Source organism: Echinops telfairi, unplaced genomic scaffold (assembly GCF_000313985.2).
Source record: "Echinops telfairi isolate 266 unplaced genomic scaffold, ASM31398v2 ScPeMD7_6;HRSCAF=24_0, whole genome shotgun sequence".
Classification (NCBI taxonomy): domain Eukaryota; kingdom Metazoa; phylum Chordata; class Mammalia; order Afrosoricida; family Tenrecidae; genus Echinops; species Echinops telfairi.
In genome coordinates this window covers 12,713,277-12,732,770 of record NW_022103902.1, presented here as the reverse complement: position 1 = coordinate 12,732,770, position 19,494 = coordinate 12,713,277, and the positions used below count along the sequence as shown (strand labels likewise).

Genomic DNA, 19,494 nt, shown 5'->3' with positions numbered 1-19,494 from the left:
GGCCAGAAGGACAAACCAGTGGGTCTTGCAAGCGTGTTTCTTAGACACAAGGATCGGGGAAGAATACTGGAAGTACCACGGATGGCCAGAAGGACAAACCAGTGGGTCTTGCAAGCGTGTTTCTTAGACACAAGGATGACGAGACTCCATCTGCCATGCTTTGGACATGTCAGGACAGTCCAGTCCCTGCAAAAGGACATCATGCTTGGTAAAGACGGACAGTTAAAAAAAGGGAAGGCCCTTGCGAGAGGGGGTGACATCATGCTGCAACAATCGGTTCACGCGCAGGACCAGACAGGGCCACTATGGGCCACTAAGGGCACCTACTCCTCACCACACTGTTCTTGGTCACTGATTTGAATGCATGTCCATTTCAGGAACAAGCTTAAACTTACAATACAGTGTATGTCCCCAACCCTTATATCTACAAATCCCAGAAAGAGTAATTTTAGAATTACTAAAAGAAAATGGACAGTATTGACACTTTCTACACTAAGATTAGTGAGGCTCATAAACTCAGATCCCCAACAGTTACTGGTTCTCAGCGGCCCTCTAGTGGCCAAGGGGGGACATCATGAATAGCGGCACTGAAGGGGTGGAGGTAAAGTTTCCACACAGGACGGGAGAAATGTGGGTCAACATTCTCCCAAGGCTATCCACACGGTGAAATAACACAAACAAACACAAAGCTCACTCCGCCTGGCCGAGCTAGGACTAGCTATTTGTGTCCTAATGCCCCTGCTCTTTCCTTTCGCAGGCTTTCAAGTTCATCACAGTGCAGGCCGCTTCTCTAAAGGACTGCTATCCTGGGAGCCAGCAAATTCGGGCCCTGCCACAGTCCCTTAGGGCGTGTCTACCTCACATTCATTCTGAGTGGTGCAGATGCACACACGTGTGCGCACACACAAAGTTGTCATTTACCAATAATCAAACACATTTGGTAAATGAACCCTTTTCCTACAAGGAAGAGCACCGTGACAGAGATTACTGAGTTGGAAGATGCAATATGGGCTCCAAGGTTTGCATGACCACGATGGTATGCTAGGAAACGTTAGCACCATCAAGCAATTGTGTAAGAGAGAAAAACCAAAATGGTACAAAGAATTTTAAAAATGCAAGATAAAGGCAAGGCAGATCAACTTTTGGTTGGCCGTGAGAGCAAATACTAAAGTGGAAGTCCAAGTAATGCAACAAACTATTACTCAAATTTACAAACCAGCCACTAAAGCTAGAAGAAATTGAAGAATTCTACCACATTGTTCAGTCTGAAATTGATCAAGGATGCAATCAAGATGCATTGATAATTACTGGCGATTGGAATACAAAACTTGGGAACAAAAGAGGGACAGTAGCTGGAAAACGTGGCCTTAGTAGTACCCACAAAGCTGGATATTGCATGATAGAATTTTACAAGATCAACAGATTCTTCACAGCAAATACCTGTTTGCCACAACGTAAGCAGTGACTGTACACATGGACCGAGCTAGATGGACTCACACTGACGACATCTGTGGGAAGAGATGACAGAAAAGCTCAGCATCATGACTCGACAGGAGATCTGGCGCTGACTGGAACAGACCAGCAATCAATTGCTCAAATGTAATTTCAAGAGCAAGTTCTGAACTTCCCAAGAGCCAAGATGAGAAAGAATATCCCATCGGAATTTCGAGAACACCTCAAGGGCAGATGAGGTGCAGCAGACACTAAGGACAGAAGACCCGAGCAGCCGTGAGATGGCACTGAGATGATCAGACAGGAAGAAAGCAGGTCACTAAACAGACAAGAAAGAAAGAAAAGACCAAATCGGATGTCAGAAGACTCTGAAACTTGCTCTTGAGTGTCCGGTAGCTAAAGTAAATGGAAGAAATTAGTAAAAATCTAAAAAGAACATTTCAAAGGACAGTGCAAGAAGACAAGTATTATAATGAAATGTGCGATCCTGGAGTAGAAAGTCAAATTAGGAAGAACATGCTCAGCACGCCTCACGAGGAAGAACTGAAGGACGCCCCGAGTTGCGATATCGAAGGATTCTGTGGGTAAAATGCAGGAAGCACCAAAATAACACGGAAGAGTCACCATACCAAAAAGAACTGGTCAACATTCAACCATTTCAATAAGTAGCATATGATCAAGAGCCAATGGTACCGAAGAAAGAAGTCCAAGCTGCCCTCAAAGCATTAGCCCAAAACAAGGCTCCAGGAATTGATGGGACAGCAATTGAGATATCTCTACAAGTCAACGAAGCCCTGGAAGCACTCTCTCGTCTGTGCCAGGAAATGTGCAAGACAGTTACATGGCCGACCAACTGGGATAGATTCATATTTGTACCCATCTCAAAGAAAGGTGACCCAACAGAATGTGAAGATTACCCAACGATATCATTAATATCACATGCAAGTAAAATTTTTTGCTGACGACCACTCAAAGACAGTTGGGACAGGCCAGTTCAGCTGGAGGAGATTCCAGGCAGACGGAGAAGAGGATGTACAACAGACTTGATCATCGTTGACAGCACATGGATTTTGGCTGAAAGCAGAGAATACCACAAAGATGTTTATTTGTGTTTTATTGGGTGTGCAAAGGCACTCTATTGTGTGGATCATAACAAGCGATGGATAGCAATGAGAAGGAGAAGTTCAGAAAACGACATGGTGCTCGTGCAGAACCCATATGTGGACCGAGGAAAGCTTGCATAGTTTAAATCAGGAAAAGTGTTTGTCAAGGTGGTAGTCAATTTGCATGCTCAAACTCAGCATCAAGTCTGGAGGAAGGCTTATTAGCAACAGGCAGATGAGATAACCTAACTTGTGGAAAGTGAAGGGACCTGAAGCACTTGTTGCTAAAGATCAAGGACTGCAGTCTTCAGGATAGATGATGGTTCAATGTAAAGAAAACCCAAATCCTCACAACTGGAGCAAGAGACAGCATTATGATGAATGGACAAAAGATGGACACTGGCAAGAATTTCTTTCTGTTTGGATCCATAAACAGCACTGAGGGAAGCAGCAGTCCAATGGCCTGTTGCATCAGGCAAGTCTGCTCACATGGAGGTTGCTAGAGTGGGGTGTGACTTACCTCAACAGAAAGCTGATTAAACTGTGTCACAAAGCTGTCTGCAGCAGTAGCCACCCCAATCAGTGCGGCCACCTTTTCTGGCCGGGCAATGGCTGTGTGGAGCATAAGCCAGCCACCCAGGCTACATCCAACGAGGATCTGAACATAAAAATATGGAGAGTTTTCAAAAGGATTTTTTTCCTTGCATATAATGAGTAATTTATCAGAGATTGATCATATATACTCATGTATAAGCTAAGCATTTCAGCACGTTTTAAGCAGTTTCGTGGTAAAATTAGGTGCCTTGGCTGATATTTGGGTCAGCTTATACTCGAGTGTATACGGTATGTACTTTTCCCCCCTTACATCTACATGTGGCTCCCACAGACTTTACTATGTGGCAGAAAGTAGAGTTAAATTATAGATATGTATTTGTTCCATAAGAAAGCATGGAAAGTTTGTACAAAACTAAAATGCTACTTATATATCATTAGAAAGTGAAAATGACATACCAATTTAAGTAATATTTGATATTTTAAAAACTTAAAACATTAAATAAACGTTTATATCTAAAGGAAACAGCTCAAACATGAGGTCAAAGTGAAATATTTAATGTAAGTAGCCACCTGTGGCCCGTCAGCTAACTCATCAATTATAGAAAGAACATCTTTCCTCCATTTCCCGACTGTGCATTGGTGTAAAATGCCATCTGATTGTCCGACTCCCGAGTAATCAAACCTAAAAAAGAAACAAAGAAAAGTATATGCACACACATACACCTATCAATATAGTACATCTAACTTTTTACGCAGACCTTTCTCATTATTCTAATGTCTACAGCACATTAAATTATCAACCATATTCTAGTTCAGCACATCCTATTGGCTTAACCTTCAACAATCTCCTCTATCCAATGTTTCTCACTTCCTCGACTGCTACCCGCCTGGTCCAGGACATCTTGAGTGGACTAATGTGACTATGTTTCACTCTTACAGTCTCCACACAGTAGTGACCCTTTTAAAACAAGAATCCTATCTGGCACAAAGCCATCAAAGGCCTTCTATTAACGATTAGAATAAAATCCAGTCCCTACCACGCCCTGACTGCCTCTGTGAACTCAGTTCTTACCCGGCTCCCCTCCTGCCCAGCCGGACCTTCCCTTTCCTTCTTGAAGCTTACAGGTTGTACCACATTCTGCCCAGCGATGGCTACATCAGCTTTTCCTCCACATAGAATACTCTACCTCCAGACAACCTAACGTCAACCAGCCACTGGTTCAAATGGTTCAGCCTCAGAAGGATTTCCCTGACCATCCGATCTAAAACTATGTACCTCCTTTAATCACGGTTTCATTTTGTAGCACTTCCCACTACTGGACAATGTGTACTTTGATGATTCATTTGTGCTGTGCCGTCTCCCACAATAAAGGATGCTCCACGGAGGTCCTCTGTTTTCTCAGGGCCCACATCAGCACCTTACATACTAAGTGCTCAGGATGTTATTTACTAAAGGCAAGGAGAAGTCCAGAATCCCTTTTATCATCACTCATCTGTGTACCCCAGGAGTACTGGTGGCGCAATCCACAACTGCTAACTGTGAGACCAACTGTTCAAAACCACCCGCCGCTCGGCGGCAGAATGATTCGGCTCTCTCCTCCCATACGGAGTTAGACTTGGAACCCTGCAGGGCAGTTCTACTCTGTCCTAGAGGGTCGCCCAGTCAGAGGTGACTTGACGGCAGTGAGTTGGGTTTGGGACCCATGCACTGAGTTTGTGTTTCACACTTCCCACTTCCTTACGCTGAAGTCTATTTGATCTCCGACTTGTACCTGTCCTTTCGGTTCCCAAAGGAGCCCTGGTGGCAGAGTGAGTTACGTGCTGGTCTGCTAGCCTCACGGCAGCAGTTCAAAGCCCCTAGCTGCTCTGTAAGGAGCGAGAGATGTTTCTGCTCCAGTGAAGATTTAGAGCCTTGGAAACCCATGGGGCAGGGCTATCATCCTAAAGGGCTGCCGTGAGTTAGAATCGATGGTAGTGCACGCATCTGGGGTTTGGTTTACATCCCCCAATTCGGTAAAGCACCAGGCATCACACCAGTGTCATGGATTACCAAAGCCCTATTCGTATTAAACAACTTGCAATTTCTGAATGTCACTTCATAACCCTGTGCACCCTAAAAAGCCTGCCTTCCCTACCCAAACTCCCAGTCACGTCACCCCCTTTGAGGAATTGTCTTGGGCACGCTCTGCTTCATTTAGTACCACTCTGTCCTCTGCATGGACACACTACCCCTGCTCAGGCTGTGTGCTATTGACAAGCTTTCTACACTGGCCTCCCTCCAAGTAGAATACCAGCAGTTTGCCAGGCAGAAGACTATCTTCCAATTTCTTTTCCCAGGGGGCAGAAGAAAGGTTTCCTGGCTCGTCACGTCCTCTTCGCTTAGTTTTGTATGGCCAAATCTTGGTGCAGATTTTGTCATCTTAAACCTATTATTATGGCAGCAGATTATGACCTTCTCAATGCTAACTATGACTTTATTGTCTCCACACTATTCTGCTTTACCCATGTCAGGGTTGGGACTTTTATATGACCTTGAGATAGCAGGGCCTTCAACGGCTCCCTGTGATGGAGTGCTTTAGCCCCGTGCTTCTTAGACCATTGTACTCTGGTCACCTGAGCTTTTAGCACATCACCAGAGGAAGCTACTGCAATTGCCAAACTGAGCAACTTGCTTTCACTAAATTATGTAAATGTTACTAATTTCTGTTGGAATCCTCACGCTGTTTCCTTCACCTGGAATACCTTTTTGTCACGCCCAAGGCTTGCAGCCCTTCAGGTTCCAGTTCAAATTAACTTTGGGGGGACAGACACTTCCTAGATATGTCAGGGGGAAAGCTTTCTCCCTTGTGAAATGTCTACAGACTTACTTTCTATCAGCTACAGGCAACATACTTTATCCTGTTTTCTGCCAGTTTGTGTGTGTGTGATTCTAAGGTCTTACAGAGTAAATCTCATTATCTTATTTTTGTCTCTTAATTGTAGCTAGGTATGACTCACATACCAGACAATATATACGTACAAAACAAATACAAATGAAAAGTATAAAGTAAAAAATACCTTCTATTACTTTATTCACATAGCTGATCTGTCTTGTTCTTCAGTAGATATAAGGTACAGCACAAATACAAGGGTCCTAGTGGCACAGTGATTCAAGGGCTTAGCCATCAACCAAAAGGTTGATGGTTTAAATCCACCAGCTGCTCCTTGGGAGAAAGCTGTGAGGTCTGCTTCTACAAACATTTACGGTCTGGGACCCACATGGGACAGTTCCACTCTGTCCAATAAGGTCCCCGAGGGTCAGCATTGACTCAAGAGACAGTGGATTTGATTTGGGGTATAGCATATAGTTTTAGGGATAAGGTATTTAGGAGTGAAAGAAAATAACAAGCCACTAAAATGATGATGATAAAATGATTTTGGATCCTTAGGAATTAGGACAAAGGCAGCAGTTCAACATCAGATGTTCCCCCTTGATCCAGGGTCCATAAAAAACCGTGTGACGGGAGAGGTGAGGACGCCAACAATTAATGCTTTCCTTCCTCCTCCTAGGGAGACCCTGACGTCTTAATACCTGTAGTACGTTGTACAGATACCTTACCAATACATGAGGATGTAAAACACTGGTGACGCCCTTTCACCAAGGAAAACTTTACTAGGGTGGCTAATAGGTTACAAATTAAAAAAAAAAAATCAATTCTTGCTAAATTCTAACAGAGACAAAGTACACATGAAGTACTTTACAACTTTGAAATACGGTAACATAAGTTCTGTCCTGACAGCCTCCATGTTCCAAGACATAGTCCTAAACCTAAAATGAAAACTTCTACTAGAAATAAGTGTTAGAGATTACTGCCCCTGGAACCACGTGTCACACTCCTGAGCTAAGACTTAATAGTACGTTACACGCGGTGATGGAAAATGCAGGCACTCTTTTCATATAGTCAGACATACCATCTTATATAAAACCAGATATCTCCTCATTAAAACTGTACATACGTAGCCAAAGACAACAAAAGAAGACAGCACGATGACACACTGGTCAGCACTCTGAAGATGCCATCCCTTAGAGGCGGCTTCAGTGCAGCAAATCGTAGTACTGCAATGACGTTTTAGCACGTACATAAAAAGGAACTTAGACTTTTATAGCAAAGGGTTATTAAAGGCCTACTTAATTGTTTAATACATGACCACTAACTTATTCAATTACTTTATGTCATGATTATTGAAACCTTAAAACTATATTTGACATCCAAAAGAACGGTTTTTGACGTGCAAAAACCCGACAGGATGTTTTATACCATGATAAGACCTGGAGATAACTCCTTCAAGAACTGGTAAACATGGCCATTCATTTTTCATCTTATATTTTTAGAAATAATTTCCAATTTATAGACAACTTACCAAAATAAAAATAATACTCATAACCATTACTCAGATTCACCTATTTTAACATGGGCCTTCATCTGCTTTGCCATTTATACTATATGAGGGTAAGTCAGAAAACACTGCCACAAAAACATAGAAACCTGTATTAAGCACAAATACCAAAGTGTAAAGCTACTATTGACCAGTTCTCTGCCTCAGCCTATATGCTGCTGAAGGGAGTGTTTCCACTGTTCTAACCCTGCCCCAGTGGAGTCTGTGATTTTCAAGTTAATTCTGACACACAGGGACCCTATACAGTTTCAGAGGTTATGTATCTTTATGGGCGTAGATAACCTTAACTGCCTCCCGAGAGGCAGCCGGTGGGCTTGAACTGCCAACCTGGCAGCTAGTTCAACACTTGCCCAATAGCACCATCAGGGAGCAAGGTGAAACTTTCTGCTCCTTTGAAGAGGCTTTTCCTTGGAAACCCTAGATACATTCCCTCAGGGTCAGAACTGACTCTGGCTGTGAGATTGGTACTAATTTTACCTTTCGTTTAAAGACATACAGTAGAACTAACGTAGTAAGTAACGTTCAAATAAAAGTCCTAAGGTTGTCAGCGAAAAATCAGATTATATGATTACAAGGAGCACAGCAACATTAGCTGTGACATCCATTTCTTGTGATGTAAATTACTGCATCTCAAAGGTGGAGTTATGCCGCGTTCTCTGAAGATGTATTACAGTCCTGGACAGGGCTGTCTGTGTGGCATAAAAACCTTTTTAAAAAGAAGGAAGCACCACAATTGCCCCAAAGTCCCGCAAAATACCACTTGCCTTATATACTCAAGAATAAGCCTACCTGAAATCAGCCGAGGCACCTAATTTTACCACAAAAACGGCATTAAAAATGTGCTGAAAAACTCAGCTTATACATGAGTATATACGGTAGATGGAGCTAGAAGAGAGAACGTTTATAGGAACTGAATTCAAGTCCCAAGTTAAAGCTTACAGATCACTAATATAAGTTAATCCATAAAAATGCTGGCATTTAATGCCATTGGCCAAAGCAGAAATAGTTCTCCATTTTCGTGGCACATGGTTGCCATGTCTTCTCTGAAACGTACAGCTCCTACCTTATACAGGCGTGACCTAGAGATTTGCAAAACTCCTCAACTGCCAGTGCTTTTATACCGTCCATTTTAGAAAGATAGCCCGGGATGAAGATAACTCCTGGACTTTTGCCTTTAAGCTTCGTGTAAGCCAGGTTTGGAAGCTCTGGTCGATTAAGGAAAGATAGTGATGTCTTTTGCCTGCAAGCTAAAAAAAAAAACAAAAAAAGTACACAAAATATAAACTATCGTTTGCAAATACGTTATGGGAAACCATAATTTCAAGTCTAACTTTCTGAACTCTCCGAACTGATGTCCAATCATCTATTTGTTTAAGAGGAAAAGCAGACTTCAGGTATTCAAGCCACACATCTGTCCATGAGATTTTAGTTTTAAAACTGTGCTAAAATCAGTATCTTCTCTGAGCCGGGTCCATTCTTGATTCGTCCAAAATACATAATGGTGGATGTTTCAAGGCAACAAGACAGAGACTCATCAAAATGTCTTTTTTTTTTTTTCCTGTTGCTGCTTTATTAGTTAGCCTCAATCCTCTCAATCAACATTCAGATTGCCCAACCCTGGTGATGTTTTCGTCTGTATTTGTTTAATGTCTGAACATTTTTACACCCTGCACTTTTCAGGGAGGAGGTCTGGTCTGCTTGTGAAAGGCTGCTTGAGAGATAGAAGTGCTGTGACCCTTCTTGGTACTGAGTCCCATCCCCCTTAAATCACGGGCCATGAGCACAGTCAATTATACATCTTTATCAAGTGGTTTCTTTACAAGTGACTTTGAATAATGTGCAGCAGTCTCACATTTGAAAGAGATTTTTCATAGAACACTACAAACACTTTTTATTTGTTGGTTTAGCTTTCTGTGAATGGGACACAGGCATCTGCGTGCAACAGGTGTACCTTACCAGGTATTTAAGGGTTCATTTTTTTAACAAATGGTTTTTGTTCCACCTGTAAAATCAATACTTGTTCTTAAAAAATAAATCTTTTAACATCATTTATAATCCTATCCTTCAAAAGCATTAGGTCAGCAGTTCTCAACCTGTGGGTCACCTACCCCTTTGGGGTTGAACGACCCTTTCACAGGGGTCACATAAGACCATCGGAAAACACATATTTCCGATGGTCTTAGGAACTGAGACACCACTCCTCTATCCGTTTCCAGAAGGATCCACCAACATGCAGATACGGCCACTTACAAGTACCCTGCTTGAAGATTGTTACCCATGCTACACCATGCTTCAAGACAAAAGTTCATTTATTTGTCATTAGAAATATTTCACAATATGTAATTATATATTTTATGATCAATCACTATGCTTTATGTTCAATTTGTAACAATGAAAATACATCCTGAATATCAGATAGTTACATGACGATTCATAACAGTAGCAAAATGACAGTTATGAAGTAGCAACAAAAATAATTTCATGGTTGGGGGTCACCATCACATGAGGAACTGTATTAACAGGTTGCGGCATTAGGAAGGTTGGGAACCACTGCATTAGGTCTATGCATGTCCTTACAGTCCCTTTACAGGAAATATATGTCTTAAATATATATATATAAATATACGGTGAACCCTCGCCACTTCGCGTTTCGACTTCCGCGGCTTCACTCTATCGCGGTTTTTGCGTAACTGCGCGTCTGTCATTACTGCCATTGATTGGCTCATAGTGTACACGCTTGATGTCATAAATAATATAATAAATAATAAATGATAATTGTAACGTCCAAAATGTTTTACTGTATTTTCCCTTTTTTGTTTAATAAATTGGGTAATACGAGTCAAATTACGAAGAAAGAATGTTTTTTTTTTTTTTTTTAAAGGATGTTTTTTCATGTCCTCTATGCTCTAACTACGAAAATATTTGATTTACAAATAAGGAATCCTACTTCGCGGAATTTCATTTATCATGGTAGGGTCTAGAACCGATTAACCGCGATAAACGAGGGTTCACTGTATATCTTAAATATATGTCACATATAATAATTCCTATGCATGTGCGTGTGTATAAAGGTGTCTTCTGATTCTTTGTTTAAATAAAACTTTCTTCCAGGTGCAAGTTTTCCCCATTTCAGATCTGAGAAGTTGAATTAAAAAAAAAGGAAAACGAGGAGCTGATTCCAGGAACCCAAGCGGAAAGCGAATTTTGAGAATGATGAGGGCAACGAATGTATAAGTGTGCTTTACACAATTGATGTTATGTATGGATTGTGATAAGAGTTGTATGAGCCCCAATAAAATGATTTTAAAAATATTATAGGCCATAAAACTATTCATTTTACATGTAAGGATTTTTTTAAGTTTCAACATGTAAGGAAACAGGACAAATGTAAAAGTTTTCATGAAAAACAGGATTAAGTAGGGGCCAATGATGTTGTATGCATCATAAAGGCTGGCAGATTACATCAGCAAAAAATTCATTTCCCATTCTTTTAGCTCAGCACTGAAAAAAACAAAACGAAAAACCTTTCCTGGCTTTTTTCAGCTTTTTCAGCTATCACAACAAAGGAATTTCCAGACACAGTTACAATTTATGTAACCTTGGCTTAAGTGGACAGACTCTTTATAGTCACAAAATGTTTCTTGTGCTATAAAGATTAGCTCAAAGTCTGGTGTGTAAGTGCTCAATGAGTGCTTGCTGCATAGAGGGTATTAAACTCCAGTTTAAGGAACTAACTCATTATACTTCACACACTTTTAGACTGTGTATAATTAAATGTAAGTTAAATTAATTATAAAGAGCACTGGTGGTACAAATGTTAAGTGCTTCACCGGTTGCTAACCCCAAAGTCCAATGGCCAGAAACCATGGCGCACTGACGGCCAAGGGAGCCTGGGCGGGCAGTTTCATCAGGTTACGTGGGGTAGCTATCCAAGTTTTAAAATGTTCATCCAAACCAAGTATGTACCTGAAAGACCCAGGCACCATGCATCTGTCAAGGCCAATGATTTTACATATCCTTTCATTTTTGGCTATATTATATATATATGTACATATCATACATAATATATATATAGTGTATATATAATCTAATTTATATATGTAATTAGAAAGATGAGCTATATACGACGCTGTAGGTGGAAGGATCAAACACAAGATAAAGGAAATGTTCAGGTTCTGATTTCTGGCCCCAAATTCTAGCTTTGTTTGCGGAAAATAACATGTCTATTTCATTGAGTAGGGCAAGCAGAATATAAAATTAGAAAATAGGCCTCATGAGCGCGTCTCACGTTCAAAGTCCCCTAAACCAGGTAGTCAGGTTTAACCATCTTTAAGAGCCTTACCACTCGAACTGAGCGGGGACCAAAGAAAAGGTAAAAAGCGGGCCACCCATCCACGGAACAGGTTAGTGGGGTGCACAGGTTGATTTTCCCGGGGGACGCTTACCGCCGCGGAGCCCCGGCCCGGCCGCAGACCTGCCCAGGGCGCCGGTACCCCGGGGGTGCCCGGTGGGGCAGGGCGTGTGAGCATGTTCAACCGGGCGCCCCAAACGCGCACGCCTGCCTTTCTGACACTGACCTGCGAACCAACGTGGCGCCCATTCGGGCTTCCGTGCTAGGAAGCCGTGGGGACCGAAAGAACGAGCCGGCCAAGCCCAGCGCCGCCAAGGCGCCCACGCCCCCAAGGCAGTGGCCCCCAAGCCCGCCATCCTCCCAGCCGCCCCAGCGCCCGCACAAGCCCTGCAGAGCCAGGGAACGGACGCAGGCTGGCCAGTGCGCATGCGCTGCCAGTTGCAGGGTGGAGCTTGTGAAAGGGCGCATGCGCCGTCGGCTGCAGGGTGGAGTTTGTGAAAGGGCGCATGCGCCGTCGGCTGCAGGGTGGAGCTTGTGAAAGGGCGCCTGCTCCGATTTCAGCCCCGGGAGCTCACCTGCGCTGAGTGGTGTCGCTCTGGGACGCTGGTGGAGTGTTGCATGTTAAAATTTTGTGTTGAATAGCCCTCGGTGACTCCTTTCTCAGATGTCCAGGAAAGGAATCGCCACCCAGACTTCTTACAAGTAAAACAGCTCATCTTTTTACGGACTCTTGGGAGCAGAAGCGTCCCATGCTAACCTAGCTGTACGGATAGACCCAGTAATCGTTTTCATCTGTTCCGGCCTGCGTATCTGAGTGAGTGGAATCCGACGTTCCCCGTTTCTCTGTCCCTTCTCAATATTCCCATATTTGTAGGCCTATTTATTGAATTAATTTGACTCTGGCCACATATACACAAACATAAAGGCTCTCAGAAAAATAAAACTGGGATTATGTAAATTGATTTTACAAAATTATCTGTACTTAAACAAGAATCTTCTTAAGACTTGAAGCCTGAAAATCATTAAAAAATATAGTTTTTATGATTCAAGAATTTTAATTTTTTGAATGGCAAAAAGCACCTTAAGGCAAATGAGAGCCTTAAAAAAAAAACAGATTTTGCAGCATAATTAAGGCATATACTTCCTATTTGGACTGCTTTTAGAAATGAGAGGGAAAAAATCATAATAAAGTTTGCCAGAGGTTATAAAAGACTATTTATATAAGCAGACATGGTGCACAACCAATTTCTGAAAAGTGAAGTATAGCAAAAACTACCTATTATCTACTTCGAGGTGTCAATGCAGTGGTTACAAGTTGGGCTGCTAACCTCAAGGTCAGCCGTTTGAAACCATCAACACATGTGGAAGGGGAGGGGAGGCGAGACTTTCTACAATCCTACCTTTACAATTCCATGAACCCACAGGGGCGGTTCTGCCCTGACCTGTGGGCTCAATATGAATCAGAATTGACACTTTGGTAGTGAGTTTGGGTTTTAGAGCTGTGCCAAGGCTTGAATACTGACTCATGGGGCCCCGTGGGATTTCAATGCCCGATAGTTCAAAGGCACATTGCTAAGATTTTCTTGTAGGTACTCAGACCTCCAGTGTTTCAGTTAGCCAAGGGTTTGTGAAGGAGGACGGGAGAAAGGGGGTGGATGGGCAATGAGCCAATACCAAGGGTTCCTCTCCTCCCCGAGACCCCTCTGCAAGGGGTTCTCCAGTGGCCTACTAATGAGCTTTGGGTCTCCACTCTGCACTCCCCACATCATTCACTATGGTAAGATTTTTTGTTCTGATGATGCCTTATACCTGATCCCTTCGACACCTCGTGATCGCATAGGCTGGTGTGCTTCTTCCATGTGGGCCTTGTTGCTTCTGAGCTTGATGGCTGCTTGATTACCTTCAAGCCTTTAAGACCCCAGACGCTATACCTTTTGAATAGCAGCACTTTTTATTCAGGAATATGCACGTTCCCCCTTTATCGACCGTTAAGAGGTCTAGGGCTTTTTTGTTTTGTAAGGCTACTTGGGCTGGAGATGTTATTTGGTGCTGTAAGAGATTTAAAGATAATGCACTGTTTTTAATTGCCGCTTGCAGTTTGGAGGACCAGCTTTGTGAAGAGCTCAGAGTGGGCTCAGAGTGGGATAGGGCTTCTGCCCCCATTCCTGAGCCAACCAAGGAAGAGGCTACCGCTAAACCAACCATGACAGGGAGGAACACTGCCCTTGTGTGTCTGGTGGTGCCATGGGAGGGACTTTGCAGAGCGTTTATCTCAGGGACTGTATATAGTTAGCTGGGGAACTAGGTGTCCGGCATACGTAGATGGGATGGGGAAGGAGTGGAAAGGTTTTTTGTCAGGGTGCCATTGCACCAAAAGAATTTGGCTGGTGGGTGGGGCATTGAGGGGAAAAGTGAGGTTACTTGTGGTGTTGTTACAACCTTGTTCCGGGTCAGAATAGTAAAACGGCCATTTTTTTAGCAGTGGGTTGTGGAACAGGGGAGCTTTAATTACTGGTGGAAAGGCACCTGTTTCCGTGTAGTTAAACAGTTGAGGTAAAGGTACTGCTGCCAGAGGAGACCTATGGAGGGCAGCACAAAGGAAACAAGAGGAAAGATTAACCAGGTTGGAATTGTTAAGGGCTGCCCTTGGATAATGGTGAGCCAAGAAAAAGGTTTTTCCTTGGACCTCTGTCCTGTAACCTGTTTTTGAAGTTCTTGTTGGGCTTTTTGAATTAGCCGGGTTTGATCGGCCAGCCAGTGCGTACGTAAGCATGATAGATATACAGTGAACCCTCGCCACTTTGCGCTTCGACTTCCGCGCGGCTTCACTCTATCGCGGTTTTTGCGTAACAGCGCATGCTCTGTCGTTACTGCCACTGATTGGCTCATACTGTACACGCTTGATGCCATAAATAATATAATAAATAATAAATGATCATTGTAACGTCCAAAATGTTTTACTGTATTTTCCCTTTTTCATTTAATAAATTGGGTAATACGAGTGTAATGGTGACTAAAGGGTGTTTTTTCATGTCCTCTATGCTCTAACTACGAAAATATTTGATTTACAAATAAGGAATCCTACTTCGCGGAATTTCATTTATCACGGTAGGGTCTAGAACCGATTAACTGCGATAAATGAGGATTCACTGCATATAGATTGATAAGGGTAAGAGGAACCCGGATAACAATAGATTTTTTTCTGGGACACCTTTTTGCCAGCGAGTGTCCCATGGGTCAGGGATGTTGATCCAAAAAGTACCGTTAGGATGGTTACCGGTGAGACGATACTTTTGTTTCCGCTTTCCTTCCAGATCCATTTGGTATTTGTGCATCACGCAGGAATTCCATGGCAACCTCCATTTTCTTTTACCCATTTAGTGCTGCAGCCGCTGGATTTGGTTTGGTCATACAGGAAACAGGAGGGGTGGGACCACATTGGGAGAGTGCAGTGAAAGGTCTTACAGGAACTGACACTGGAGATTGGCAGCCTTCAGGCTGACAATACTTTTTGCCTATAACCTGCGAATGGGTTCCCAAATCATCAGCCCAGGTTTCGGTAACTATGAACTGCCATTGGTTGCTGGGTGACCGCATTTCCGTGTACTGGATTTCCGTGTTTACGGAAGCCAACACCTGAAGAGGAAAAAACAGGAACAAATCGCAACATAACTGAACCCCAGACAGACTTTTTGACCAGTGGTTCAGTTGGCTGGAGCAGTTGCTGCAAGGCAATTTTAAAAACATATAATAAGGGGTAAAAAAAAAAAAAAAGAGAGGAGAGCGAGTCAAAACAAGGACCCTTTGGACCCTAGCTTCTTGCATTGAAACTCTTCAATCTAGGAGAAAGAGGAGGAGGCATACTGAAATCATTTAGGGGGAGGTTTTAGTTAGGCGGGGTGAAGTTGGGCCGATGAGGTTAGAAGTTTACTTGTTTTAAGTGGGTTTGGGTTTCAGGGTTGCTTGCTTGCCCTGCGTCAGATGATTACCCCCCCCCAACCCCCTACCCACCCCCCGCCCCCATCAGTTAGACCAGTTTGACTGCCGATGGGGTAGTGAGTATTACAGTGTATAGTTCTTTCCACCGTGGTTGGAGCCCAGGGTCAGGTGCAGGACGAGTTTTTACTAGGACTTGGTTCCCTGGGGAGAGGTTAAGGGTTGGGTGCCCAGAAGAGGTATTTTTTACTCCTGGAAGGTGTTGGTCTGCGTAGGACCTCAGTAAATGTGGAGCAAAGATAGAGTGGGTAAGCAAGCTGAAAGCGGAGTTTCATTTTGAGGCAGAGAATAATTTAGGACAAATGGACGGCTGTATAGAATTTTAGACTGGCTGAGACCCGTGGGCTTCCTAGGAGAAGCCCAGAGGTGGGTTTAGGCAACAGGAAGGAGATCTGGCCACGAGAGGCGGACGTCTAAGGAGAGCTTAGTTAACTGGGACTTTGTAAGTTCCTTGGCGCACTTAACCTTGCCTGGTGGGGGGGCGGGGATTAGGAATATGTAGCTTCCAATGAACTCCCAGGGCGGCTGACACCTGTTGGGACACCTGTGAAATGAAGGCTGGGCCATTGTCAGACAGGATAGCATGTGGAAGGCCAAACCTAGGGATTATAGATTTTAGGAGAGTTTGAACGACAACATTTGCTGTCTCCCGGCTGGTAGGGAATGCTTTAATCCATCCTGAAAAGGTATTTATCAAAGTTCACAAATATTTAAGATGTTTCTGTTTAGGCATGTGTGTAAAATTAATTGCCCAGTCCTCATATGGGAGGTTTGCACGGAATTGGTGGTGGTTTCTTGGAGGCTGAATATTGCTCTGGGAGGAGCGTCTGGCCCCAGGGTGGCTACAGCGGCAAAAAGGAGATGGGCAGCATGAGGCAGCTGAGGTATTAGGGAAATGGAGACTTTAAGGCATTGTAAAATGTCTCATTTGAGCAACGGAACAGGACATGAGGGGTTTATTAGGAATGAAAGGGAGAAAGGGTGTTGGTTTAAGACGCAGAGCAAGAAGGGGTTTGATTGGGGGTTGAGGAGGTGCCATCCATCCCCATTACAGTGACCGTGGAAGGGAGACTACGCCCACCATACGAAGGAAGGATGGAATAGCCCCGTGTCCAATAAACCAGAGGGGGACTTACCCACTACCTGGATGGCGACCCTGGGCTCGGCTGGGGTTATTGGGGTGTCCGAGTGCGGGCATCTTCAGTCTTCCTCAGCAAGCCCCAGAGGCTCACCAGCCGGGAAGGACTGACCCCGGCTGCTGGGACAGCCGGGGGAAGCCAGCGAGCGACAGTCAGACTTCAAGTGCCCTTCCTGGCGGCACACCGGGCACTGCTTGGTGGGGGTTGGGGGTTTGGGCATTGGCAGACCCAATGTCTGTCCATACCGCACTTAAAACAAGACCCTGGCAGGGCTGCATCCCGTTTTGTGCGAAGATCTTTTGGCCCCTCCCCTGCTGGCAGTAGGGCAGCTACCAGAGCCTGGGTTTCAGGGCCACCTTTTGCCATAATCTATACTGTCCCGGGCCGATTCAGCCGCTTCCTTTGGGGCGTTAAAGACTGTAAAGGCCATTTTACCATATCCTGTAATGGGGTTTGTGGTCCCTTCTCTGCTCTTTAAATTTTTTTTATTATATCTGGAGCTGACTGAGAGATAAAGTGGAAGGCCAAAACAGCTGCCCCAGCAGGGGTTTCTGGGTCAAGTTTTGTAAACTGGGTGAGTGCCTCCTCGAGGCGGTTCAGTTTTATAAACTGGGTCAGGGCCTCCTGGAGGCGGCTTAGGAAAAGGGCAGGATTTTTATCCTTCCACTGTGTTACCTTTTTAAAAGCTTTTCAGAGTTGATTATTTTAAGAGTGATAGTTACTTCCGCCGTTTACCAGCGCCTTTTTGACTTTCAGCGTACTAGGTAGAAATTGCATCGCATCAACACCTGCTGCGGGCCTTTGCGATGCTTTGCTTTAATTAAACAGTCGGATTTCGCTGGTTCGCACTAGTTTTAAGCGGGACTGGGTACACGCCTTGGCTGAAGCCGTCCCCCGTTTTTGTTTTTGTTTTCTTTCCCTATGCCCGGGCATCCCCGCCTGGGTCTGCCCATGCCTTCCTCTCCGTCCCGCCCGCTCCTTCCTTTCCTATTCAGTGGAGGTTGGGGATGCCCCGCGTTGGGATGCTGGGGGAGGAATCCGCAGGGCCGTAGGCCCGACAGGGGACTGGCGGCTGCTGCGATTTTAGATGCCACCCTTCCCCCTTTGTGCCCCAGTCCTTACAGCCAATCCTTATCCCAAAATTACGGATTTAGCTTGCCAGCTTCCCTTACCGACCTTGTTTCAACATGCCAGAGGCTGTTCACCTTGGAGAGCTTGGATTTGGGTACGGTCTGGCGAGATTTAAACCCTTTCCCCCGCCTTTCAAGGGCCAGCGAGAGCTCACCAGACGCCGCCGGAACTGCGGCCTTTTCAAGGCGCTTTTCGATTTGGGACAGGTCTTGGAGAGAAAATGAACGTGGACCGTGCACACCCTCAGCCCCTGCTGCTTCCCTGAGAGGCAGGAGGTGGGAACGAGTAGGCACTCACACAGGGAGGAGCGGAATGGGCGGGATGGGGCGGAGGGCTGGGCTGTCCAGCAGCCCAGGGGGAAGACGATGGCCAAGGGAGGGGGAGTCGCTGTGCATAGGGCGGCAGAGGCTGGGAGGGAGGAGGAGGATTAGGAACTGTTTGAGGCGAGAGCCCAAGAGTGTCTGGCTTTTCAGTAAGCGCAGAGGCCGGTGCTGGGGTGTGTTAGGGAGAGGGGGTTATTTTCAAGTTTTGATTTCGCCGCCATGCTCTTTTCAGTTGATTTAGCTAAAAGGACCCGTGAGGTGGAACACTGGGTGCATGGAGACAGGCAGGCTTGGAGATTCCAGAAAACCTGAACATACGGAACCTCTGACCATTTTCCTGAGTGGCGGCAAAAATTGTTTACATCAGTGAGGATGCCAAAATTAAAAGTGCTTTCGGAGGGCCACCTAGACTGATTGTCTAAGGGGCATTGAGGCCACTCGGTGGTACACAGAAAGACTAGCCTTTTTTTTTTTTTTTAACAGAAGCTTTGGGAGAATTTTAATTTGGAGACATTTAGGAGGAGACAGCTCAAGGGGGGGTTGGTCTTAGGATTAGTTTTGGACTCAGTATTGCCCATGATGCCCCCACACCCCGGAGAGTTATCCCCTAAGACAAAGCGTCGCCTGAGTTAGAGGAAACTCTAAACGGAGATGGTCCCCTGTTAGAGAGACGTCTCTCAGGTCACAGGGTCCCGAACGGAAGCAGAAAGCCGTCCCTGGCGCGGCTGCGACACAGACAGGTAGGCTCGAACGGAGAGGTTGCAGGGAAGGGCTTACCAGAGTCCAAAACTGACCACGCCGTTCTCGACCGTCGAGGTTCGGTTGTAGAAGAGTCCCTTGAGGGGGGCCTGGCCCCTGACCACTGAGGGGGTCCTTATCCTGGGTTTCGGCACCAATGTAAGGTAGTCGAGAGGCACCAGAGACCAAATTAGTCGAATCAGAACAAACAGGCTCTATTAGGGAGTAAAACCCAGCCTGGGCGAAGTCCCACAGTCCACAATGTCCGG

The 19,494-nt window shown here is 44.8% G+C and overlaps 1 protein-coding gene across 1 annotated transcript in view; it reads right to left on the bottom strand.

The window, feature by feature from the left end:
- ABHD10 (abhydrolase domain containing 10, depalmitoylase) overlaps nt 1–12,254 on the bottom strand; it is a 22,338-nt gene extending 10,084 nt beyond the window's left edge. The window contains exons 1-4 of the mRNA XM_045286201.1: nt 12,125–12,254; nt 8,611–8,794; nt 3,681–3,792; nt 3,076–3,213 (exon numbers count right to left, since the gene is read on the bottom strand). Coding sequence (XP_045142136.1) covers nt 3,076–3,213; nt 3,681–3,792; nt 8,611–8,794; nt 12,125–12,254 — 564 coding nt within the window. The remainder of the gene's footprint in view (nt 1–3,075; nt 3,214–3,680; nt 3,793–8,610; nt 8,795–12,124) is intronic.
- Between the last annotated feature and the right edge of the window lie 7,240 nt (nt 12,255–19,494).